Source organism: Microcaecilia unicolor, chromosome 2 (genome assembly GCF_901765095.1).
Source record: "Microcaecilia unicolor chromosome 2, aMicUni1.1, whole genome shotgun sequence".
In the NCBI taxonomy this organism is placed as follows: domain Eukaryota; kingdom Metazoa; phylum Chordata; class Amphibia; order Gymnophiona; family Siphonopidae; genus Microcaecilia; species Microcaecilia unicolor.
In genome coordinates this window covers 165,418,734-165,446,275 of record NC_044032.1, presented here as the reverse complement: position 1 = coordinate 165,446,275, position 27,542 = coordinate 165,418,734, and the positions used below count along the sequence as shown (strand labels likewise).

The following is a 27,542-nucleotide window of genomic DNA, read 5'->3' as shown; positions in this document are numbered from 1 at the left end:
CATGAAATTCTAAACCCCTCAATAATATCTACTATCAGATGCAAACACAAATTAAAAATAAGTGGATACAGGACAGAGCTTTGTGGAGGACCGCAATAAAGCTCATGATTTCCCATTCCAATATATCATTTGGGAATGTTGGGTCAAAAAAGAATTTATCCAGTTAAAAACTTTCCCATGTATATCCGGTCCACCTAATCTACTTATTAATTGCTGAAGATTTATTGGATCAAATGCCACTGTTAAATCTAATAAAAGTAAACGTACATCTGTTATTGTGTGTTATTTCATTAATATGTTATTTGCCTCAACATGCATTAAACAGCCAAATCATGTGCTATTTTAACATAATGCATTTTGTTTAAGGTACTGTCGACTACATAATAATGAGATACAAAGCAAACAAATGTATGCAAAATATCTCAGTTTGTAAATCGAATAATGCAGCATAATTTTTCCTGCTCTAAAGCACTGGGCAGCTAACGTATCCAGATACTCCTGGGCAGTGGCTTTCCTAGGGGGGTTGACACCCGGGGCGGATCGCCGATGTGCCCCGCCCCCCGGGTGCAGCGCCCCCCGGAACAGCGCGACGCCCCCCCCCCGGTGCACGCCACTGGGGGGGGGAGGGGGGTGCCACGAACCTGCAGGCTCTTCGTTTTCATGCTCCCTCTGCCCGGAACAGGAAGTAACCTGTAACCTGTTTCGGGGCAAAGGGAGCATGAAAACAAAGAGCCGACAGGCGTGCGGCACCCCCCCCCCCCCCAGTGGCGTGCACCTGGGGCGGAACGCCCCCCCCCCTCCTTGGTACGCCACTGCTCCTGGGAAGCCCTTCTTAAAGATGCCAGCACTGTCAAATAAAATCACAGTAGTTTCACAGGTGACATTTTTGGTGCCACTTCTAGTTGAGATTGTTTTCCTCTAATATTGTATTAATGTACAGTCATCTCTGTATTACTGTTTGCAAGTGACCCTTGTAAAATGAAAAATTATAAATAAATGATTAAATAAAATAAATCCTAGTAGCTCTAACACCCGAACAATCATCCGCATGGACTCCTGAGCACCATCCTTCAATGTGCTCTTCACCAGCCAATCATTGAGATAGGGGTACACATGGACTCCCAGTCTGTTTAGTGATGCTGCAATTACAGCAAGACACTTGGTGAAAACCCAGGGAGCTGATGCAAGGCCAAAAGGCAACACGCTGTACTGGAGTGACATGACCCCAGTCAGAATCGAAGATACCTCTTGTGAGTTGGAAGTATCTGGATGTGAGTGTAAGCAACCTTTAAGTCCAGAGAGCATAGCCAATTGTTTTCCTGAATCATGGGGGGAAGAGTGCCTAGGGAAACCATCCTGAACTTTTCTTTGACCAGGCATCCGGGGGGGATACTGTCACATCCGTCGCTCCCTCCGGCTGCTCCTCCGCGGGAAGCAGGAGCCGGCGTCCACCACGACGAAGGCCGGCTTTCTTGAGGCCACGGAGGGGAGCCGGGGCTCGCCATGGTGATGGCCGCCCAGTCCGAGGCCGGAGGCCGGCGATCGCGGCTGCCGGACTCTTGATCGCCGGCTACGGGGGCTGTGTTTGCACCAGTAAGGGAAATGGCGCCGAGGTGCGATGGCCGGCGTCTTCTTCATTCTCGGGCGCAGGAACCCAAAGCTCCGCCTCAGAGGAGTTAGACTGGAAGGCCAGCACGATAGATCCGCCCGGGAGATCGGTCAGAGCCAGAGGGGTTCTGTCGATAACCAAGTTCTGATTGGCCGGCTATGTCTACGGGGGCTGGGCGGCTGACTGCTGAACAGTATTTAAGGAATGAGCCTGAGTTAGGATGTTGCTTCAGGTTCTGTTACCCGAGGCCAGTCTCCGTGCTTCCTGTGTTCTGTTGGTTTCCTGGTGTTGCTGATTTTGGACTTTTGGACTGTTTCCTGGTTTACTCTGCTAGCCGCCTGCCTTGACCTCTTGCTTGACTCTGACTACGCTGTTAGCTGCCTGCCCTGATCTGTTGCCTGATTGTGGACGTCTCTATTCCACCTGCCCGCTTCTCTCCTGGTTCCAGTCCCGGTCAGTCCGTCTACCCCGCGGTTCCTGAAGTCCCATTGACCACCTGCAGCTGGGGGCTCAACCCGTGGTGAACGGCGGTCGCCGTGGGTGAAGACTTGGGGTTGCACGGCTGTCCTTTGAGGTCCTTCGGGGCCTTACGGGACCTAAGGGCTCACCTTCCTTGTGGACAAGACAGGAACCTGAAGCCATGAGCTCACCTACGCAACCCGACCTACGGGACCTGGCTAAAATTCTCCAGCAGCAGCAGGAGCATTTGAACGCCCTGTCGGGGGCCCTGCAGAATGTCTGCTCTCAGCTAACCACGGTCCAGGTGCAGAACCAGGCCGCTGCGGCGCACCAGGTCGTCACAGCGGCTCCTCGTCCGGGAGGGTCCTTCCCGGGACCTCGGTTCCCTGAGCCTACTCGGTTTGATGGTGTCCCCGGAAGCTGCCGGGGGTTCCTCAACCAGTGCAACTTATACTTCAAGATGCAACCAGAAGCTTTTGCCTCAGACCAGATCAGAGTGGCCTATGTTATTTCCTTGCTTACGGGACGGGCCCTAGCCTGGGCGTCCCCGCTATGTGAACAACAAGATCCGCTTTTGGACAACTACGCGGAGTTCCAACGCCGATTTCGCATGGTGTTTGATCTTCCAGGAAGGCCGTCTTCCGCCGCTTCCGAGCTGCTGCGGATCCAACAGGGCGAAGGGACCGTGGCAGACTATGCTATCCGGTTCCAGACTCTGGCGACTGAATTGCGCTGGAATCAGGAGTCCCTATCCGCGATCTTCCTGGAGGGGCTTCAGGATCGAATCAAGGATGAGCTGGCTGGCCGGGAGGTTCCGGGGCAGTTGGACGCATTGATCTCGCTCTGTGTCCGGGTGGATACCCGTTTCCAGGAAAGGCCCAGAGCCCATGCGGACCGGCGGAGGAGTTCTGGAGGCGGCCCCCGGTCTAATCGGGTACCTTCCCCCCGACGGGGCTCCAATGAATCCAGAGCGACCTCTGAGGAACCTATGATCATCGGCCGTCAACGGTTAACCCCGTCGGAAAGGACTCAACGCCTTCGGGGCGGCACAATTTTTCCACCCTATAGTATCAATGCCTTTTTCTCCTTGGAGCATCGTTTCGTATACACGGTGTCATTTTTCAGTCTAAGGTATATACTCTGTTCAAATAGATATATAACTTAAAAAAATATAGATTACAACCTCTATGTACATAATAAGAATCTTTAATATGGATATCTTATAGACCACTTTACTTGATCTACTTGGAAGTGCTTCATATCTGGAATTCTGAAGTTCATTATTTTTTAAAATTAAAGTAAGGTTTTTTTTTTTTACTATAGTCATCACATGTGGTATTAGGCTCATGCTCTTTATAACTGTCATCCATTACTTATGTACTGATTTATTTTATGCAATTTTATTTATTTATGTATTTATTTGCTTTGTGTGTTCATATACATTTGGTGATATACATGCATATATTTGTCTACTTATTTTACATATACAGTGGGGGAAATAAGTATTTGATCCCTTGCTGATTTTGTAAGTTTGCCCACTGACAAAGACATGAGCAGCCCATAATTGAAGGGTAGGTTATTGGTAACAGTGAGAGATAGCACATCACAAATTAAATCCGGAAAATCACATTGTGGAAAGTATATGAATTTATTTGCATTCTGCAGAGGGAAATAAGTATTTGATCCCCCACCAACCAGTAAGATATCTGGCCCCTACAGACCAGGTAGATGCTCCAAATCAACTCGTTACCTGCATGACAGACAGCTGTCGGCAATGGTCACCTGTATGAAAGACACCTGTCCACAGACTCAGTGAATCAGTCAGACTCTAACCTCTACAAAATGGCCAAGAGCAAGGAGCTGTCTAAGGATGTCAGGGACAAGATCATACACCTGCACAAGGCTGGAATGGGCTACAAAACCATCAGTAAGACGCTGGGCGAGAAGGAGACAACTGTTGGTGCCATAGTAAGAAAATGGAAGAAGTACAAAATGACTGTCAATCGACAAAGATCTGGGGCTCCACGCAAAATCTCACCTCGTGGGGTATCCTTGATCATGAGGAAGGTTAGAAATCAGCCTACAACTACAAGGGGGGAACTTGTCAATGATCTCAAGGCAGCTGGGACCACTGTCACCACGAAAACCATTGGTAACACATTACGACATAACGGATTGCAATCCTGCAGTGCCCGCAAGGTCCCCCTGCTCCGGAAGGCACATGTGACGGCCCGTCTGAAGTTTGCCAGTGAACACCTGGATGATGCCGAGAGTGATTGGGAGAAGGTGCTGTGGTCAGATGAGACAAAAATTGAGCTCTTTGGCATGAACTCAACTCGCCGTGTTTGGAGGAAGAGAAATGCTGCCTATGACCCAAAGAACACCGTCCCCACTGTCAAGCATGGAGGTGGAAATGTTATGTTTTGGGGGTGTTTCTCTGCTAAGGGCACAGGACTACTTCACCGCATCAATGGGAGAATGGATGGGGCCATGTACCGTACAATTCTGAGTGACAACCTCCTTCCCTCCGTCAGGGCCTTAAAAATGGGTCGTGGCTGGGTCTTCCAGCACGACAATGACCCAAAACATACAGCCAAGGCAACAAAGGAGTGGCTCAGGAAGAAGCACATTAGGGTCATGGAGTGGCCTAGCCAGTCACCAGACCTTAATCCCATTGAAAACTTATGGAGGGAGCTGAAGCTGCGAGTTGCCAAGCGACAGCCCAGAACTCTTAATGATTTAGAGATGATCTGCAAAGAGGAGTGGACCAAAATTCCTCCTGACATGTGTGCAAACCTCATCATCAACTACAGAAGACGTCTGACCGCTGTGCTTGCCAACAAGGGTTTTGCCACCAAGTATTAGGTCTTGTTTGCCAGAGGGATTAAATACTTATTTCCCTCTGCAGAATGCAAATAAATTCATATACTTTCCACAATGTGATTTTCCGGATTTAATTTGTGATGTGCTATCTCTCACTGTTACCAATAACCTACCCTTCAATTATGGGCTGCTCATGTCTTTGTCAGTGGGCAAACTTACAAAATCAGCAAGGGATCAAATACTTATTTCCCCCACTGTATCTCTGATGTTTTTACTTAATTATATATAATTATTAAGTATTTATCATTCAATCACATATTCTCCTTTGTACATTTTTAATTTAAATTATTTTTAATAATATTTTAAGTCATTTATTTATGCTATATATTATATAAGATTTTTAAATTTATAAATATACTAGTAAAAATGGCCCGTTTCTGGCGCTGATGAAACGGGCGCTAGCGGGCACGGGACTCCCTTCCCCTCCCCTTACGGTACCTGTTCGGTCGGGGCAGGAAAGAAAGAGCCACCTCTTTCCTGCCCGTAGCGGTGGTGGTAGCTTGCATCGTGTGGGAGTCCGGCTCTCGACGTTTCAAAATGGCCGCCGAGAGTTTAAGTCTCGCGAGGCAGCTTGAACTCTCGGCGGCCATTTTAAAACGCCGAGAGCCGGAGTCCCACACGATGCAGCAAGGAAGCCACCGCTACGGGAGGAAAGAGGGGGCTCTTTCTTTCCTGGGACGACGGAACAGGTACTTCTAGACCACCAGGGAGACACGCGTAAGGGGAGGGGAGGTGACAGGGGGGGAAGGAGGTTGGTGAGGTTAAGCGTGTGGTACTGTGGGCGGGGCGGTAAGTTGTAAGGGGCGGGGCTATGTGGCGAAAGGGGCCGGGTTCATGTGCACGTCGTCGTTGGCTGGGATTTGTTGGAAGGGGAGGAGTGCCGTGCGTTAATTTGTTTTTGTGTTCCGCCCTCGACATCATCACGTGTGACGCGAGGGCGGGGCATGAAGATGTTGTGGCTTCACAACCATGAAACCACGAACCGGTGTGTGAGTGACTTCAGTGACGTCAGTGTCCTTAGAACGTTGAGGCTGTGTTTTATTATAGTAGATATTTGTTTTTAGACTCATGAAGCAGGCCTTGTAGCCGAAACACAGCGTTTTGTCGAGTCTTTTATCAATACATTTTTTTCAACTTAAGATTGTCTCTCTTGTCTCTGGAACCTGTAAGTCCATCACCCACTTTTTCCTGCTGAGCTGTGACCTGCTGGCTGCTGCGGACCTGAGTGGCAATGGCTATTAGAGCACCCACTTGTATCTGTGGGAGGTAGAACTCCAATGAATTCCAATTGCTGTACAGGTTATAAGTGGGAATCTGGGTAGTTGACTATGAACCCTAGTAGCTCCAGCTCCCAAATAGTCCTTCGCATGGACTCGAGAGAACCCACCTTCGATATGCTCTTGACTGGCCAATCGCCCAAGTAGGGAGACATATGCACGCCAAGCATGTGCAGCGACTCTACGATTACTACGAGACATTTGGGGGCCCTTTTACTAAGCCGCTTAGGCATGCATGCGTGTCCTACATGCGTCAATTTGGCCCGGGCAGTAATTTCATTTTTTACACGTCCACTATGCGCGCTGGAAGCAGAAACTGGGCGGTAATCAACATTCTACACGCGTAGATGATTACCACATGGTTACCATGTGAGACCTCATTCCTAAGTCAATGGGTGCTGGTAAGGTCTCAGACCCAAAATGGACATGCGCCAATTTTTATTTTGCCGCATGTCCATTTTCGGCAAACATTTTAAAAAAGGCCTTTTTGCAGGCGCACTGAAAAATGGATCTGCGTGCACCTAATACACATGCCTATACTAGCGCAGCCAATTTTTCAGTGCACCTTAGTAAAAGGACCCCTTGGTGAAGACTCTGGGAGTTGACATGAGGCCAAAGGGCAGTATGCGGTACTGGAAGTGGAGTCTCCTCACGTGAAATCTGAGATACTTCCTGTGCCTGGGAAGTATCTGAATGTGGGTACAGGCATCCTTTAAGTCCAGAAAGCATAGCCAATCATTTGCCTGAATCATAGGGAGAAGGGTGCACAAGGAAAACACAAGAACATAAGACTAACCATACCAGGTTAGACCAATGGTCCATCTAGCCCAGTATCCTGCTTCCAACAGAGGCCTCTCCCGGTCACAAGTACCTGGCAGAAACCCAATTAGTAGCAGCATTCCACGCTACCAATCACACAACCCTCCATTGCCCCAGGTACAAAACTTAGATTGTGAGCCTACTAGGGACAGAAGAAGTACCTGCATATAAAATATGTAAACTGCTTTGGTTGTATCCACAGAAAGGCAGTATATCAAATCCATGACCCCCTTTACCTCTTTACTTCTACTTTTGTGAAAAGGATCAAATCTGCCCGTCTCCAGTCTTCTAGAACCACTCATGACTTTCAGGACACGTTGACAAGTTCAAGCAGTAGGACTACCAGAATTTCCCAAAGTTCCTTCAATACCCTTGATATGCATATTTGCCCAAATCCTATCATGAGATTTTCAAGTCACTCCTTGTATTTTTCTCTTTATTTTTTTTCTTCCCAGTAGTGTATACTACTCCTCTTCTCCAGACTGCATGCATATGTTGTGCTGGTATCTTGTCAGCCCAAGGGTTATTTCCTCCATTCCAGCAGACACCATCTCTTTCGCACACCCAGGCTTGACAGATAGGGGGGATTTAAACTGGAATGCCACCAAACCCTCATGTCATAATACTATCACATGAGTTGTAGAGCTGGCCCTCGACTTAGTTTTTGTTAAACAAGTAATCCTCTTGTATACCTTTAAGTTAACATGGGTTTTCTAATAATGGTCATATTTTCATTCATCTATATAACATGTCCATTCAAGGCACTTTCTAGTTAATTAATAAAGGGGGTTATTACAAAAACAGTAGAATTTTCTCTAGAGACTAATCAGTTATTTCAAAACACGGCAATTTTAGAAAGTACAAAATATCATAGTGAATGAATGCACCAGTTAGCTTAATTGACTTCTGATCATCCTATGACCCTGAGAACACTGATGTTTTAGTTGTGCATATATATTTAGGTTCATTCTGCAATCCTTTGCTAGACAGGTCCCAATGAAGTGTTTTCAAAGCATCACCTATAATGTTAGGCATACAGGCAGACTTCATCTGCAGCCAAGCTACTGTTTCTTTAGTTAGCAATCACCACTCAAGGAATGTCATGTTACCATTTCAACAATCACAGTTCCTACCAGCAACAGCAGACAAGCCTCTCAATGAATGTGGATTCAGTGTGCTTTTTTTCTTTTAAACCAATTTATCCCCCCCCCCCCCACTTACTAAATAACGTTAGCAGCTGCCGTGCACTAATGCCGACAGACCATTCACTTTGAATGGGCTGTGTCAGCATTGCAGTGTGGCTTAGTAAACAGGGAGGTATATTTCTAATTGATTGATTAAGGGCCATCAAGCCTGACTCATAGTGATTCCATGGATATTTTTCTGAGAGCGCACTCAGTTTTCTGTGATGTGCTTTACTGCTGCTAAGACGTTCATAACTGTTCTTATACTAGTACAAATATTTCAATAAATGTATGGTAATTTCACAAGGCAATACAAATTTAAAATACTCCATATACAAATTATATAACTTATTCTTAAATATAGCTAAGAGAAGACGACAGTACTAGGATGTTAACTAATGAACACTAAAATTCATTAACATACAAATCTACTTGCTCTGCCATAACAGCTAGATAAAAAGGACAGGAAATAGAACATTTAATAAAATAATGTATATACCCAAGTCTTCTCAGACAATACATTTCTTATTCATAGCCTACAAATTACCATTATTAATCCATTTAGCACAGTTAATTACTTACTTTGCCCAGTAATTCCCCCAGTATGACATCTTCATGATTGAGGACCCATTTCTTATCCTGTGGCAAATTACAAATATAAAAATGATTTGTACAGGTAATAAGTATATACATCCTAAAGATATAAACTCATCTTATGGAATATTTACTCGGAGGTAATAACCCAGAGAACCTCTAGACCAGATCTTAAAAATGTTTCCACGCAGTGAGAGGCCAAAATACTAATGCACAGGATTTCCTATGAGTTAGTGGCCCCCCTTTACATGAAAATATATCATGTGTGCAAATGAGTTGAGTAACACATTTTGGTAAGAATTTTTTGGTCCCTAAACTTCCCGAGGTGAGATTATCTATTTGGCAAAAATCAACATACAGTGGGGGAAATAAGTATTTGATCCCTTGCTGATTTTGTAAGTTTGCCCACTGACAAAGACATGAGCAGCCCATAATTGAAGGGTAGGTTATTGGTAACAGTGAGAGATAGCACATCACAAATTAAATCCGGAAAATCACATTGTGGAAAGTATATGAATTTATTTGCATTCTGCAGAGGGAAATAAGTATTTGATCCCCCACCAACCAATAAGAGATCTGGCCCCTACAGACCAGGTAGATGCTCCAAATCAACTCGTTACCTGCATGACAGACAGCTGTCGGCAATGGTCACCTGTATGAAAGACACCTGTCCACAGACTCAGTGAATCAGTCAGACTCTAACCTCTACAAAATGGCCAAGAGCAAGGAGCTGTCTAAGGATGTCAGGGACAAGATCATACACCTGCACAAGGCTGGAATGGGCTACAAAACCATCAGTAAGACGCTGGGCGAGAAGGAGACAACTGTTGGTGCCATAGTAAGAAAATGGAAGAAGTACAAAATGACTGTCAATCGACAAAGATCTGGGGCTCCACGCAAAATCTCACCTCGTGGGGTATCCTTGATCATGAGGAAGGTTAGAAATCAGCCTACAACTACAAGGGGGGAACTTGTCAATGATCTCAAGGCAGCTGGGACCACTGTCACCACGAAAACCATTGGTAACACATTACGACATAACGGATTGCAATCCTGCAGTGCCCGCAAGGTCCCCCTGCTCCGGAAGGCACATGTGACGGCCCGTCTGAAGTTTGCCAGTGAACACCTGGATGATGCCGAGAGTGATTGGGAGAAGGTGCTGTGGTCAGATGAGACAAAAATTGAGCTCTTTGGCATGAACTCAACTCGCCGTGTTTGGAGGAAGAGAAATGCTGCCTATGACCCAAAGAACACCGTCCCCACTGTCAAGCATGGAGGTGGAAATGTTATGTTTTGGGGGTGTTTCTCTGCTAAGGGCACAGGACTACTTCACCGCATCAATGGGAGAATGGATGGGGCCATGTACCGTACAATTCTGAGTGACAACCTCCTTCCCTCCGCCAGGGCCTTAAAAATGGGTCGTGGCTGGGTCTTCCAGCACGACAATGACCCAAAACATACAGCCAAGGCAACAAAGGAGTGGCTCAGGAAGAAGCACATTAGGGTCATGGAGTGGCCTAGCCAGTCACCAGACCTTAATCCCATTGAAAACTTATGGAGGGAGCTGAAGCTGCGAGTTGCCAAGCGACAGCCCAGAACTCTTAATGATTTAGAGATGATCTGCAAAGAGGAGTGGACCAAAATTCCTCCTGACATGTGTGCAAACCTCATCATCAACTACAGAAGACGTCTGACCGCTGTGCTTGCCAACAAGGGTTTTGCCACCAAGTATTAGGTCTTGTTTGCCAGAGGGATTAAATACTTATTTCCCTCTGCAGAATGCAAATAAATTCATATACTTTCCACAATGTGATTTTCCGGATTTAATTTGTGATGTGCTATCTCTCACTGTTACCAATAACCTACCCTTCAATTATGGGCTGCTCATGTCTTTGTCAGTGGGCAAACTTACAAAATCAGCAAGGGATCAAATACTTATTTCCCCCACTGTATAAAGACTTTTGAGTGCCAATTTTTAACAACATTTCAAACTATTGAGCTGTTTTGCATTTGTTTCACATTGCAGCAACTCAGTTATGAATTTGCATCAACTTTTGCATACAGTGCAAAAGGTTTACCAAGACAACAAACTCAGGGAGTCCTTTTACTACGGCGCGTTAGCGTTTTTAGTGTGTATTAAATGCTAGAGATGTGTCTCTAGCATTTAGCGTATGCTTATTTTTAGCGTGCGCTAAAAACACTAGTGCACCTTTCTAAACGGACCCCTCAAATTTGTGAACTCTTTTCACAGAGGGGTGTTTCAAATGGGAAAAAAATACACACAATGCCTCAGGCATTCTGAACTTTTTCAGTGCAAACATCCCTTTTTCTGTGAAAATTCTGCACACCTTAGTACACGGGGCTCTAGGAGATTAAAGCAGCAGTGTAGCCCACAGCTATGTAATCCGCTTAGAACAAGTATTTGGTACTGGTATAAGCAGTAATTTTTTGTAAAGATAAAAATATGTCCAAAAGATTGTTAAATGTTTTTCACTGTTCCAAAGGCTTTCTATATATTTGACACCTGACTGTCCTTTTTTCAGTGCATTTTACATTACTGCTTATGCCTTCCATGTCTGTGGTATCTTTTTCTGTTTCTTTCTGTTTAGACAATCCACATCACAGAAATAACCTGTTCCATCACTGCTATTTAGCCAATAGGAATGCCCTCCCCCCTCAAAAAAACAAAAAATTTCCTATTAACTATACTATATTATAGTAACATAGTAAATATCAGCAGATAAAGACTTGCAGGACCCATCCAGCCTGCCCAACAAGGTGGCCAGAGTTGAATTTGGCACTCTGTACAGGTTTTACATCTACATGTTTAATCAGTGGTATACTTAGAGGCGTGTTTTCAAAAGAACATCTTGCTCATAACATCAACCCCCCCCCCCCCCCCAAAAAAAAAAAAACCCCAGTCCATCTTACAGCAATTTTTTCAACTTTAAATGTTTTATCGAGTTTCATAATATAAAGGCAACATTGCAATGCAATGTAATCAAACATACAATTATACCTTGAGCACCGGGCCTGGACTAGTTATCTCATGATATATATAGCTTATTAGAACTCTTCACTGTCGCTTTGGCGATAGTCTACTTTCACTTTTTATGCTCCATGGGCGTTACATAATTCTTACCTATAAAGTCAGATATTTCAAACTTTGTCACCAGGCCCCGTATAGTGTCATGCACCCTTAACTTATTATTTTACCCGCTCTAAGATAACTCCCCCTTCCCGCCCCCTGCCTGCACCCATCCCCATCACTCTTTCATTCCCCTCCCCCCTTCCCTATTGAACAAGCTCAAGTCCTAAGAAGTCATTACACAAGTTGGGCTAAGCAGTCTTGAAGTCGGGACCACCCCCTCTTGCGCCATAACTCTCCATCTCTATGATACGCCGTGAGGCGTTCCATGACTATAAATTGTCCCGGTTTACATTTCCAGTCCCCCATTGACGGGGGATCAGTAGTCCGCCATCTCCGCGTTATGAGACACTTTGCTGCCGCTAGTCCCCATCTCATCAATTTGCTCCTCTCCCAGGAGTCACTCTCATTGTGCAGTCCCAGCTAACACACCGATGGACTGCACACCAGCGACTCCCCTATCATAGTTACTAGGGCTTTAAGTACTGCATGCCAGAATGGGATCACTCATGGACAGGTCCACCAAATATCCAGAAAGGAGCCCGTATGCAACCCACATCTCCAGCAAAGATCAGAGATGTTAGGGTACATGCGCTTCAGTCTCTCAGGGGTATAATACCACCCTAGCGAGTACCTTGTGTTTTCTTGCACTAATGCACATGTTGATGCCTTTTGGACCTCCTCACAGATCACTTCCCACATTAAAATAGCAATTAAGATCTGCTTCCCATGCCCCCTTAAAGCTAAAAGGGGAGGGATCACTTCCCCTAAAGAATTTATACAACACGGAGATGGGTCTGGGCACCCTCTGTAACAAGCCCCACAAATTTTCCAAGCTTTCCTTCTCTTGTGGACCCTCTCCCTTCCACCCCATCGTTCTCACAAAATGTTGGATTTGTATGTAGGGGAAAATATCCCCTTCAGGGAGTCCATACTTGGACCTCAACTCCTCAAAACTCTCTCTTTCCCCCTGCAACATATCTCAAAAACTCGAAAGGCCTACCTGTTCCCATCTCACAAATGCGGCATTATTTCTTCCAGCCCCAAACTTTGGTTCCCATCTCATAGCCGCCCAGGTGGACACCTTATCTCCCTGTCCCCAACTCTTCCGCAGATCCCCTCACATACCCATAAGATGCCTAAGGAATGGATTGTCTATTCCCGTCAGCGCCCCTCCCACTCCCTCAGTAGTCCACAAATAAGTTTTCAAAGCCCTATGTGGGCAGTACGCTTTCTCCACCTGACTCGCTGGCTTTAGCTTCCCCCTTTCCTGATCCAAAACCATCTTAATTTGAGCAGCCATATAGTACCACTCAATCCTTGGCACCGCTCTACCACCCCTCTCTATCTCTTCCCATATCACCCTTCCAGCTAGTCGAGGTTGCTTGCCTCCCCATATAAACTGCAGAATATATTTTTGCAGCTGTCGAAGTGTCTGTCTAGGAACCGCCACCGGCAAATATTGAAACAAGAACAGCAACCTGGGTAATACATTCATCTTTACCACAGCCATACGCCCCCACCAGGATAGCCACAACCCTTTCCATCTAGAAAGTTCTGTCCGAATTTGATCTACTATTTTACCATAATTACGTCTGTACACACAGCTCAGATTTCTAGGGATTTGAATCCCCGGATATCAAATGTGACACTTAGCCCATTTAAAAGCGAATTTACTTCTCAATCTGTTTTCTTCCATCTGGGTTAGGGAGATCCCCAATAATTCACTTTTATCCATGTTTAACCGCAATCCTGCATGTCTCTCGAATTCCCCAAGTACAGTCAACGCTGCCGCCAAAGTCCACTCTGGCTCTGCCACATAAAGCAATAAGTCATCAGCAAACAGAGCTATGCGGTGCTCCCTCTCCCCTACCACAATACCCCGAATATCAGGGTGATTACACACCAATTCCGCCAAGGTTTCTATATAAATGGCAAATAGAAGTGGTGACAGAGGACAGCCCTGCCTAGTCCCTCTACCAATTGGGAAGAATGGGGTATAATTGTCATTAATATGGAGACAAGCTTTCAGGTCTGCATATAGGGCCGCCAACCACCTACTAAAGTTGACTAATACCCATACGGTTCATGACCTCCCTCAAAAACCTCCAATTCACCCTATCAAAAGCCTTTTTTGCGTCAATAGCCAACAATGCCGCCCCTGGTTGTGTCCTCTGTGCCTCCCACAACAAGTGTAGAGTACGACTAATATTGTCTCCCACCTGTCTCCTTGTAATAAACCCAGATTGGTTCTACATGTATCAATTTCTGTAAGACCCTACCCAACCTATTGGCTAGAACTTTAGCCAATATCTTCGCATCTATGTTTTACGAGATGGGTCTATATGAAGCACAAATTGTGGGATCTTTACCCGGTTTAGGCAGCATGGAGATCCCCGCCTCTGAAATAGATCTCGGCAGTCCATTACCCTCCAACACTCCATTAGCTGAGGCCCTAGCTCTCCTACAAAACATTTATAGAACCTTGCTGTATATCCATCCAGCCTGGGGGCTTTCCCATTCGAGAGACTCTTGATGACCCCTTGCACTTCCCCGTCGAATAGGTTCCCCCAATTGGGCCTTTTCCAAATCACTCAGACATTTTAACTGTATCTGATCCAGATATTGGGCTAGCCCAACCTCTGAGTCGCCCTCTGGGTTCCTGTACAATTCCTGATAATATGTCACAAAGCTCTGAGCTATTTCGGTGTCTGTATAATGCCAACCTCCCCTTCCCTCATTTTTTGAATAAGAGATTTGGTTCGTCTGATACATAACAGACGAGCCAATAGGGCGCTTGATTTGTTAGCAAATTCGAAATTCTGCTCTTTAAGCTTAGTTCTCATGTAGTCATTGTCTACCATTTGCAGTTGCTCTAATGCTCCCCATACTTTTTTAAGCTCCTCCCAAAGTTTTAATGTGGGGTTACGTTTATGTGCTTTTCCTAAATAGACTAGGCAGGTGCGCAACTCCGACGACTGCTGTCCTCGTTCTCTTTTTTTCCACGACCCCCCCCCCCCCATTCAATCAAAACTCCTCTCACCACTGCTTTCATTGCATCCCATAATATCTCATCTGGAACCTCACCATTGTCATTGAAGTGATATAATTCTTGTATGGCCCCCTTAATTTCCTCCTGAACTTTTTCATCTCCAAGTAGTGTATCATTCAATTTCCATAGACCGCCCCGTTTCATATCCCCCAGTCCCTTAAGCTTAATCCACGTGGGAGCATGGTCTGAAACCTGGATTGCCTCTATTTCAGCCGCATCCACCATGGGCCAGCTATTTCGATGTACCCACAGGCTGTCTAAACGTGTGTATGACTGTGCAGCGTGAGAATAAAAAGTTTAATTCCTCTGCATCCCATGCAGCAGTCTCCAATAATCTACCACTTCAAGCTCTTTCAAGAATTGCAGCAGCGCCTTACATCCAGGGCCACCAGATTGCCCTCCCCCCGATGAGTGGTCCAATCGTGCATCTGGGGCAATGTTGAAATCTCCCCCTACTACCACCTGACCCTTAATAAACCCTTGGACTGCCCCCATCAGAGTGTGAAAAAATTGCTTTTGACCCCATTTGGTGCATATATATTAATCAGCATGATCTCTCTACCCTGCAACCCCCTAAGGCCCAGACATCGACCACTAGAGTCCCGAAACGCCTTCGTTATTATCAAATCACAATTTTGTCGCACTAGTATCGCCACACCTCCTACCCTCTTACCTCCCCCTCCCTGGTGCACTACCACATCTCTAAAAGGTCTACGCCGCAGCATATGGGTGTCTCTCGGCCTTAAGTGTGTAGCATCGTCATGTCCCACTTCAATCTACTCAACTCTTTAAAAACTCGACTACGTTTCCCTTGATTATTAAGCCTGTTTACATTCCAGGTCCCCACCACTAAAGTCTCACCCAACCCTCCCCCCTCAGACCCCCCTCCCCGCGCACCCCTGTTGCGTCACTGGTCCCTGACCTAATCCCCCATGTTTCAGAGTATCCCTATTCCTACCCCTATCCTCGCTCCCCCCCCCCCCCCCCCCGTGCTGATCCCTGCTGCAGTCGATCAGCCACGTTTGGAGGAACAAACTCACTCTCCCAGAGGCTCAGACCGTTTGCAACTATATCTAATTCTACCTCCTCAAATCAATGTCCTCCGCTCCTTCCCCTTTCACAATTCCCCAACCTGCATACTAAGTATCACCACACAATTTCAAGCCCTCCCACCCTCCTGCATATACAGTAACCAACCTAGCCCCATGCAGACCCAATACCATCCATCTTTATCCTACTCTATTCCATTTCAGCCCCTAGTGTAAGCCCCTTTTCAACATTCATGCTTATCTGCAAAATGTCCATATTCAAGCATCAAGTCCTGTGTTTTGTCACAAGACTCAAGTGTCTCAGCTGGATGTTACTCCCTCATCACATGGCAGACCAGGTCCTCACGAAGCCTGCTTGTCGGCCTTCTTCCCGCGCTCCACCACCACCTGCCATGCTGAATCTTTTCTAGGCTCAGTAAACTCCATCGGTCGCTGCGTCTGCACCAGCAAATCAGGACACCCCATAGCCCGCAACGCCGACCATGCTTCATCCGATGTCTTGACTCTGTGTGCCTTCCCATCCACTGTAATCCACACTGCAAACGGAAAAAGCCATCTGTACTGGATCCCCTTTGAGCACATAAATCCTGTGACTTCTCGAAATAATCCACATTTCTGCAATGTGGTGCGCGCCAAATCCTGGTACACCCCAATCTTACAATTTTCCCAAAGTATTTCTTTTTGTACACGGGCCAGATTCAAAATCTTTTCCTTGGTGGGGTAATCCAAAAAGCATACCATGACATCCCTCGGGTTAGAGTCCCTCCGTGGGCCTGCAGCTTGATGCGCCCGTTGAATGTGTATGTCTGGTTGCTGGGCCCCGTCTCCCGGAATCAATACGTAGACAGACAATTCTCGTATTACAGTTTCACAGTTACTGAAAATGTCCAACTCTGGGATACCTTTAAATCGCAAATTATTGCGACGCGACCTGTTTGCCAGGTCCTCCAACTGTTCCCTGAGCTGGTGCAGCTCCTCCTGATCCGCAATCGCTTTCCCTCGGAGCTTTTCCACATCCGTATCGAGGGTCGTCATCCCCTCCCTCCATCTCGCCAACGCGGGACCCCAGATCATGAATTTCAGCCCTAATATCTTTTAAGGCATTTTGCACATCTTTCCTGATCCCCGCAAAGTCCGCTTTTAAGTCCTGAAACCAGCCCACCACATCAGCTTTTGTGATGTTGGTAGCTTCCTCCGTGCCGTCAGAGGGCCTTTCTATTTCTGGATTAGCCTGCAGGGATGCCATCTTTCTTTCTCTCTGCCCCGGCTCCACTATTTCTCCTTTCGATTTTTCGCATCTCTCCGGTGTGAAGCAGAACTGTTCCAAGGCTTTTTTTCGGCGGCATAACCTGGGATCGCCACTCTCCTGCCTTTTCCGTGCTCAGCCTGCTTAGATATGCAACCTGGAGAGACGGCTTGTGATTGCTGCATGTTGGTCACCTGTGGACCAGGAGGGCAGTGCCAAAGCTGGGCATGAGAGAGAGAGAGAGAGAGAGAGAGAGAAGAACAAAGAAGAAGATTTCATGGTTTATGCATCTCTCTCAGGAGAAAGAGACTGATTTGTCCAAACACCTGTGAACTGTAATTCCTTGTGCTACGTGCAGCCTAAGGCCAAGTTCTTGGCAGCTCTGTGGCTTTCTACATGCAGAGTAACCAGCTGCACAGAGCAGGGGCCTTGGACTCAGTGGCGTACCAAGGGGGGGGGGGGCGGTGAGGGCGGTCCGCCCCGGGTGTCAGTGGGTGGGGGGTGCTCCGTCGGCACTGCAGGCAGCCCGCGTCTCCTGCCTCCATCCTGCTGTGCCTTAAAGAAAAATCTGAAAAGCGGCATGGCAGGCATGCTTCGTGTCTGCCCTGCCTGCTTGTAAAAGAAAGCGCCAGCAAACCTCCTCGTCGACGTCACGACGGGTTTTCCCTCACTGGGTCCCGCCCTCGCGGAGGGTGGGACCCAGTGAGGGAAGACCCGACGGGGACATTTGCCGGCGCTTTCTTTTACAAGCAGGCAGGGCAGACACGAAGCATGCCTGCCATGCCACTTTTCAGATTTTTCTTTAAGGCACAGCAGGTTGGAGGCAGAAGACGAGGGCTGTCATCTCTCCACGAAGGTGGCAGGTGGGTCGAGTTGGGGGGGCTTAGATGGGAGAGGACGACTGGGGAGGGGGTTTTCAAATGGGAGAAGGGAACTGGGGAGGGGGGTTTCAAATGAGAGAAAGGGACTGGGGAGGGGGCCTCAGATTGGAGAAGGGGACTGGGGTGGGGAGGGGGGTCTCAGATGGGAGAAGAGGGGAGAAGGGGACTGGGGTGGGGAGGGGGATCTCAGATGGGAAAATGGGGTGGGGGGTCTCAGATGGGAGAAGGGGGGTGGGGGGTCACAGATGGGAGAAGAGGACGTGGGGAGGGGAGTCTCAGATGGGAGAAGGGGACTGGGGTGAGGAGGGGGTCTCAGATGGGAGAAGAGAGGAGAACGGGGGTGGGGAGGGGGATCTCAGATGGGAGAAGAGAGGAGAAGGGGGGTGGGGAGGGGGATCTCAGATGGGAGAAGAGGAGAGAAGGGGACGGGTGGGGAGAAGGGGGGTGGGAAAGGGGCCATGCGAGAAAATGGGAGCCATGCCTGGGGCTGGTGGGAAAATGGGTCTGGGGCTGAAAAGGAGGGTAGGTGGGATAAGGGGGCTAGTACTAGAACTGGGGGCTGAAAGGGGGCAGGGGCAGAAACTGGGGGGACAGGGAGAAGTGGCTGGGGCTGAAGCTCAGGACTGGTGAGAGAAAAGGGCTGGGGCTGAAACTGTGGACTGGTGGGATAGTGGGGCTGAAAAGGGGGGACAGGTGGGATAAGAGGGCTGGAACTGGGGGCTGAAAAAAGGGGCAGAGAGAGAGAGGGGACAGACGATGGATGGATGGATGGGGGGGAGAGGGAGGGCAGACCCTGGATGGATGGGGGGAGAGGGGAGGGCAGACCCTGGATGGACGGAAGGGGGTGAGGGAGGGCAGACCCTGGATGGATGGGGGGGGGGAGAGAGAGGGCAGACAGTGAATAGAAGGGGGAGAGAGAAAGGGCAGACAGTGAATGGAAAGGGCAGGGAGAGAGGGCAGACATTGGATGGCGGGGACAGCAGAGAGGGCAGACACTGGATGGCAGAGAAAGAACGAAGACGGATGCTGGATGGAAGGAAGACAGTGAAAAGAAGATGAGAAAAGCAGAAACCAGAGACAACAAACTGTAAATAATATATATATATATATATTTTTTTTTTTTTTGCTTTAGGATAAAGTAGTATTGTAGCTGTATTAATAAATGTTTATAATAGAACATGTAAATAAGGTAATCTTTTTATTGGACTAATTTTAATAAATTTTGACTAACTTTTGGAGAACAAAACCCCCTTCCTCAGGTCAGGTTAGGACACTAACACACTATACTGTATTGACCTGAGGAAGAAGGTTTTGGCCTCTGACAGCTAAATGTATTAGTCCAATAAAATGGTATTTTATTTTCTATATTTGTTTTATTTCTATTTGTTAATTTGTAAAGTGGTGATTGGTATTTGTTAGTTTTTTTTTCAAATTTACATCTGCTGTCTTTATATTTTGCACAGTACTAGGGGACATTTTCTGTTTCTGTGGCGTTGCATTGTATGCAGAGTCTGGCATCTTGGGGGTTCAGTTTAATTTTTGTCTAAATAGAAAGTTTATGATTACTTATTCTATAGTGGATTAGGGTGTATCTGTGTTTGTGAAAAAGACATGGCTTTCAGTTGGCATTGACTGTGAATGATCGACGATCTGTACTATTCTGTCTGGTTTCGTTTTACAATAGGTGAATTGATGTTCTAGTGCTCACTGTAGTGTTTAAGATGCTTTCCTTTTCCTTGTGTGACTCATAGAAATGACTGCTTATGGTATGGTAGAATTGCTCTACAGGTCCTGAGTGTTTTGTATTCTCGGTATGCCTAGTACTGGATTTTGGAGGGGGGTGTTAAAAAATGACCGGCCCCGGGTGTCAACTACCCTAGGTACGCCACTGCTTGGACTAAATCCTGATCAGTACGGGCTTGCAAAGGAATTCTGCTAGAGCCTGAAGGAGGAGGAGCCAGATGCTGGAAGGAATGGGGGAAGAGAGGGAGAGAAGCTGGGTTGGGATGGTGGAGAGACACACTGGGGTGGAAGAGGAAGAGAGGGGAGAAGTGGACACAGGGAGGTAATAGAGGAGAAATTATATGCATGGTGGGGGGCAAAGGGACAGGGACACAAAAGGGAGATGCTGCGTGGGGTGGGGATGATATATGGACACAGAGGGGCAATGCCAGACAAAGGAAGATGTTGTTCAAAACAGGGGAAGAGGATAGAGAGATGATGATGGATGCGGGGATATGAACTGTAGGCACTACTAGAGACAGGTAATCACTCAGATAGCAATTACACTGGACACATTTGGCTAGGGATATGACAGTGCCTAAAGTTTAATGAAGGAATAGTGCGAAGGTGGAAATATATATTATTTAATTATATAATAGCAATTATGGCAAGCAAATACAAATATATATATATATATATATATATATATATATATATATATATATATATATATATATATAAGCACAGAGCACACTCAGAAACCATGGCCAAGGTCGTCCAAGGGCGGGATTGCAAAATAGTGTTACTGACTAAAGAAAATGATCCGGTAAGACAAAATTTCTCTTTTTTTTAGGACCAGCTTCACCGTTCTAGGCAATAAGATGTACCAAAGTCTACTGGGTGGGGAAAGACAAGCCCCCCCCCCCCCCCCAAATGAAGGTTCTCCCAAAGTCCAAGTATATTCTGGCCAACACATCCAACCTATAGTGCTTATCAAAGGAATGGAGCAACGACCAAGTCACCACCCTGCAAATGTACTCAGGGAACACTACCCGAGGCCTCCACCCAGGTGGTGGCCTAAGCCAGAGTAGAATGGGCCTTTAGCCCTTGATTCTTGTCAGTGCAGGTGGACTCAATAACTGCCTTGATCCATCTTGCAATGGAGGCCTAGAAGCCACCTGGCACTTCCAAGGGCCATGGAAAACACAAAGAGGTGGACAGAGATGAAATTTGTGATATCCAGGGAAATTAAGAACTCCACTGACCGCACCGAGGTAATGACTAACCAGCTTATAATCGAACGAGAAAAACGCCCAAGTTCCGACCTAAATCGGGAGATGGGCGTTTATCTCACAAAAACGAATAACGCGGTATAATCAAAAGCCGAATTTGGGACGCTTTCAACTGCACTCCGTCGCGGATGCGGACAAAGTTGACGGGGGCGTGTCGAAGGCGTGTCGAAGGCGGAACTGGGGCGTGGTTATCGGGCGAACAGAGATGGGCGCCCTTTCGCCGATAATGGAAGAAAAATATGCGATTTTAGCGAGAATTTAGGGCACTTTTCCTGGACCCTGTTTTTCCACGAATAAGGCCCCAAAAAGTGCCCTAAATGACCAGATGACCACTGGAGGGAATCGGGGATGACCTCCCCTGACTTCCCCAGTGGTCACAAACCCCCTCCCAGCACAAAATATGACGTTTCACAAGTTTTTATTTTCACCCTCAAATGTCATACCCACCTCCCTGGCAGCAGTATGCAGGTTACTGGAGCACTTATTAGGGGGTGCAGTGGACTTCAGGCAGGTGGACCCAGGCCCATCCCCCCCTACCTGTTACAATTGTGCTGCTTAATGCGTTAGTCGTCCAACCCCCCCAAACCCACTGTACCCACATGTAGGTGCCCCCCTTCACCCCTTAGGGCTATAGTAATGGTGTAGACTTGTGGGCAGTGGGTTTTGAGGGGGATTTGGGAGGCTCAACACACAAGGGAAGGGTGCTATGCACCTGGGAGCTCTTTTACCTTTTTGTTTTGTTTTGTAAAAGTGCCCCCTAGGGTGCCCGGTTGGTGTTCTGGCATGTGAGGGGGACTAGTGCACTACGAATCATGGCCCCTCCCACGAACAAATGCCTTGGATGTATTCGTTTTTGAGCTGGGCGCTTTCATTTTCCATTATCACTGAATAACAAAAACGCCCAGCTCACAAAGTAGCGAATAACATATGGGCGTCTATTTTTTTCGAAAATACGGTTGGCTCCGCCCCTTCACGGACCCGTTCTCGGAGATAAACGCCCATGGAGATAGGCGTTTTCGTTCGATTATGCCCCTCTAAGTTAAGCATTTCCACCTGGAAGCACTGGACTCACAGACAAGCATCCATCCCCTTGAGGTCTAGGATGGGATAAAAAGAACTACACTTCTTTGGGACCAAGAAATAGATAGGGTACCTGTCTAGGTCACACACTGCCAGCGGAACAGGTTCCACTGCTCCTATATCACAGAGATGCTGAAGGGTAAGAGCGACAGTCTGGCACTTTAGACCCGAGCTGCAGTGAGAGGTCATGAAGATGTCAAAAACTGGACTGGCAAACTCCATAGAGTACCCCCTCTCAACCACCTCCACAGCCCACTGATCTGTGGTGATACAGACCCACTCGTTGCAGAAGAGAGACAGTCTGCCTCCCACCAGAAACGAGGGGCCCAGCACACCATCACTGGGCAGGTCAAGCGGCTGCAGTCCCGACTAAAGGACCTGAGGACCCAGCTCACTTTCGGCCTCAAAAGGACCCCTGCTTGAAGGACCAACTCTGCCCCCCACCTGGGCCAACGGGTGCCGAGCAGACCAGAAGTGGCCTGCTCTCTTAAGGCCAAGTCTCACTGCACACCCATGCCGCAGCTCAGGGAGACGAACAGCCACACCTCCCCCATATCCTTCACCAACTTCTCCAAGGCATCATCAAATAGCCAGCGACCCCTAAAGGGCAGCTGACTCAAAAGCTTCTTGGAAGTCATATACGAACACCCAGTGGTGAAGCCTCAACCAACGGTGAGTCCCAAAGTCGCCACTGAGCGGGAAGATAGACAAACCAGATTGTAGAGGATGTCTGCCCAAAAAGGCTGTCCCGGTCTCCAGGCGAGAAATCTCCAGGGACTCCAGCAACCACTGGAACCAATGCATTATGGAACTACGTAACCACTACTAATAGCGGCCTGAATGCTGGGGCACCCACCAAAACTATCAGGCAGAGCTACTGCTCCACATTCCTTTCATGGAGCTCCCTAAGGGATAAGCCCCCTTGGACAGGTGCAGCAAAGGCACAGAAATGATCAAGACACACAACCATACTGAGAGGACACTCAGGGGACTCCCACTCCACCATCATCATGCAGATGAGGGCCTTATAGAGCGGGAAATGCTTCAGGGTCCCAAAGGGCCTGCTACGACAGGCTTAAGCATAGCCAAGGCCCCTGTGACTTCATCTAAGAGGCATGACAGCTCCTCATGACAAAAGAGCTGGAAACCATAGGACTGCCCTTTAGATTCCCAAAAGGGAGGGTCCTCAGAGCCGAAGTCCACAGGGGATTGGGAGCCTGAGAGGACCTTTGAGTCCTCCTCTGCTCCCTCCGAAGAACCCAGATGCTCCAGAATGACCAGATCCGTTCTACAGTGCCAAGACCCTAAAATGGGGCCCCCGTCAATCTCTTTGAGGTCCCTAGGATCTCCCCCCCCCCCCCCCCCCAGATTGAGGCTGAGAATCAGGGTAAGGGCTAAGATTAGGTTCCAAGAATGGACCTGTGCAGCACATGCTTAACTATCTGGGTCAAACTGTGGAGCTAAAAAAACCCCCAGTGAAAGTTCCGGCGGAGCACTTAGCCATGCTGCGCCTATATGTAAGTAACTCCCGTACAACTTATCAAGTATATTATGTTCTATTAGCTATGGTACAGAGTGTGTGTTTTATAGCGGTGAAGGACTCGGTATATATTTTAATCCTGGAGTCCTTAGGCAAACAGCGCTTTACAGCATTAAGATGCGGCTGTCCTTTGATGCTGGCTGGTTTTGTTGGACTTTTTTGCCCTTCTACTGAGTAGCCACTTTGTAATATGTTTGTTTGTCATTGGGTTGCCATTCCATATTTTAGTTTTGTAATTATGAAGTTGTCTTAAGGGTCGGTCTTTAAGTGGTATAGTTGTAGCATTATTTTAAATAAATGTTTGACGAAATGATGCGATTTTAGCAATCATATATTTTAAGCGCAGTCAGTACATTTTCCTTTTATAAGGTTTCTGTAACGTAACCAGTCCTATAAGGTTTTTGAGTTATGATTATATTTTAGGAGATTTCGACCGAGCGTCTTATTCTTGAACATTGTGATATATTACTTTTTTTTTTTCATTATGACATCATCCCTACAGCCGGTTCCTATGGAAACAGTCCATGTATTTTATTTATTTATTTTTTGACCTTTCGAGTCTGGGTTTTGTAATCTGACATTACTTTAGCTATATATGTGTTTTAGTTTTGTTTTATTATAGCCATTTTAACATTGTTGTTTCTGTCCAATAACCAGTTCCTAATCCACAAGAAGACATTGCCTCCTATCCCATGAATTTTCACAGTAGTCTCTCATGAGGAACTTTGTCAAAATCTAGACACACTACATCAACCTGCTCACCTTCATCCACATGTTTATTCACGCCTTCAAAGAAATGAAGCAAATTGGTGAACCCATGCTGACTCATTAAAACATGTTTGTCTATCTGTTCTGTAATTTTATTCTTTACAATAGTTTCCACTATTTTCCCCAGCACTGATGTCAGGCTTACTGGTCTATAGTTTCCTAGATCACCCCTGGAATCCTTTTTAAAAATCAGCATTACATTGGCCACCCTCCAATCTTCAGGTACTTCCGACGATTTTAACAACAGGTTACAGATCACTAACAGATCAGCAATTTCATGCTTGAGTTCATTCAGTACCCTAGGGTGTATACCATCTGGTCCAGGTGATCTATCACTCTAACTTGTCAATTTGGCTCAGTATGTCTTCCAGGTTCACTAAGATTTCTTTATGGAAGATGTAAGAGATCTACTTGTACCCGGCATGGTTCTCAAGGGTGATGATGCAGAGGAAGTGAAAGACCGAAGTAAAGGATTCATTCAATTTCTCTGCTATGGCCTTGTCCTCCTTGAGTGCCCCTTTTATTCCTTCTTGATCTAATGGTCCCACAGATTCCCCCTCACAGTCTTTCTGCTTCTGATGTACCTGAAAAAGTTGTTACTATGAATTGTTGGCTCTGCAACAAGTTTTTCTTCATATTCTCTTTTAGCCTTCTTTATCAATGATTTGCATCTAGCTTGACAGTGCTTATGCTGCTTCTTATTTTCTTCATTCATATACTTTTTCCATTCTTTGAAGGATGTTGTATTTAGCTGCTTTATGTCCCCTGGAGGCCAAAACCGTAGTGGGTAATTTGTTCCCAATTTTATTTCAAAATTCTTAACCTAATATTCTTGAATTTTCAATATAGATTTTAATGAAAAACAGTGAAGTTATGATTAGGTAGAGCTTAACAAAGTGGGTAGATGAGGTTCTTTGGAGAAGAAGTCCACATCCATCTCATCATAAAGGTGGTTAGTAAATTCCAATAAAGAAACAGCTTCCACAAGAGTTTCTATGGCTGAATATCTAGGAAAAGTCCTTCAGAGACCCATCATGTTCTACAAATATTGAATTATGTAGTAGTTGTCACAAAGTCATTTTGATTTATTTGGTACATTTGTATCCCACATTTTCCCACCCTTTGCAGCCTCAATGTGGCTTACATATAACCGTTAACGGCGTTAGGTGAGAAACCTACCTGATATTGTCTTAAATTTTTAAGGCTTGTTGCTTAATCAATTTAATTAGCACTGGGAAACCTCTCTTTCTGTCTGTCTTTCTTTCTTTCTGTTCCTGCCAAACTCTGATAGAGGGGAGGGGCATTTTTACATAGCTGCTACACTGCTATAATTATTGGCAATATCTAGATTTATTTAAAAGGAAAGTTATTAATATCTAGGGCAGTTTTAAAAAGTAAAATAAAGTGTAAAGTCCTGGATCAGACGCTACCATTTGGTCCATTCAGCTAAAGAATTCCCTTGATAGCAGCACTTAGCTGACCCATTGGGACTTATAGGCCGGTAAGTCTCACTTCGGTTATTGGAAAAGTAATGGAAGCCATGCTGAAGGAAAGGATAGTGAATTTCTTGGAAGCCAATAAGTTGCAAGATCCGAGACAACATGGTTTCACCAAAGGGAAATCGTGCCAAACGAATCTCATTGAATTCTTTGACTGGGTGACAGGAGAATTAAATCAAGGACGTGCTATGGACGTCATCTACTTAGATTTCAGCAAGGCTTTTGACACGGTTCCCCACAGGAGGCTCTTGAATAAACTAGAAGGGCTGAAAATAGGACCCGAAGTGGTGAACTGGATTAGGAACTGGTTGACGGGCAGACGCCAGAGGGTGGTGGTAAATGGAGTTCGCTCGGAGGAGGGAAAGGTGAGTAGTGGAGTGCCTCAGGGATCGGTGCTGGGGCCCATTCTGTTCAATATATTTGTGAGTGACATTGCCGAAGGGTTACAAGGTAAAGTTTGCCTTTTTGCGGATGACACCAAGATTTGCAACAGAGTGGACACCCCGGAGGGAGTGGAAAACATGAAAAAAGATCTGAAGAAGCTGGAAGAATGGTCTAACGTTTGGCAATTAAAATTCAATGCGAAGAAATGCAAAGTGATGCACTTAGGGAGTAGAAATCCAAGGGAGGCGTATGTGTTAGGTGGGGAGAGCCTGATAGACACGGACGGGGAGAGGGATCTTGGGGTGATAGTATCTGAGGACCTGAAGGCGATGAAACAGTGCGACAAGGCGGTGGCCGTAGCGAGAAGGTTGCTAGGCTGTATAGAGAGAGGTGTGACCAGCAGAAGAAAGGAGGTTTTAATGCCCCTGTATAAGACGTTGGTGAGGCCCCACCTGGAGTATTGTGTTCAGTTTTGGAGGCCGTACCTTGCGAAGGATGTTAAAAAAATGGAAGCGGTACAAAGAAAAGCTACGAGGATGGTATGGGAGTTGCGTTCCAAGACGTATGAAGAGAGACTTGCTGACCTGAACATGTATACTCTGGAGGAAAGGAGGAACAGGGGTGATATGATACAGACGTTCAAATATTTGAAAGGTATTAATCCGCAAACGAATCTTTTCCGGAGATGGGAAGGCGGTAGAACGAGAGGACATGGAATGAGATTGAAGGGGGGCAGACTCAGGAAAGATGTCAGGAAGTATTTCTTCACGGAGAGGGTGGTGAACACTTGGAATGCCCTCCCGCGGGAGGTGGTGGACATGAAAACGGTAACGGAATTCAAACATGCGTGGGATAGGCATAAAGGAATCCTGTGCAGAAGGAATGGATCCACAGAAGCTTAGCTGAAATTGGGTGGCGGGGGGAAGAGGGGTTGGTGGTTGAGAGGCTAGGATAGGGGAGGGCAGACTTATACGGGGACTGTGCCAGAGCCGGTGATGGGAGGCGGGACTGGTGGTTGGGAGGCGGGAAATATTGCTGGACAGACTTATACGGTCC

The 27,542-nt window shown here is 46.6% G+C and overlaps 1 protein-coding gene across 3 annotated transcripts in view; it reads right to left on the bottom strand.

The window, feature by feature from the left end:
• The window catches only part of FER (FER tyrosine kinase), a 370,578-nt gene that overhangs the window by 121,532 nt on the left and 221,504 nt on the right, over positions 1 to 27,542 (bottom strand). For all 3 annotated transcript variants that reach the window (XM_030193456.1, XM_030193455.1, XM_030193454.1), the window contains exon 13: positions 8,814 to 8,870. In XM_030193456.1, coding sequence (XP_030049316.1) covers positions 8,814 to 8,870 — 57 coding nt within the window. The remainder of the gene's footprint in view (positions 1 to 8,813; positions 8,871 to 27,542) is intronic.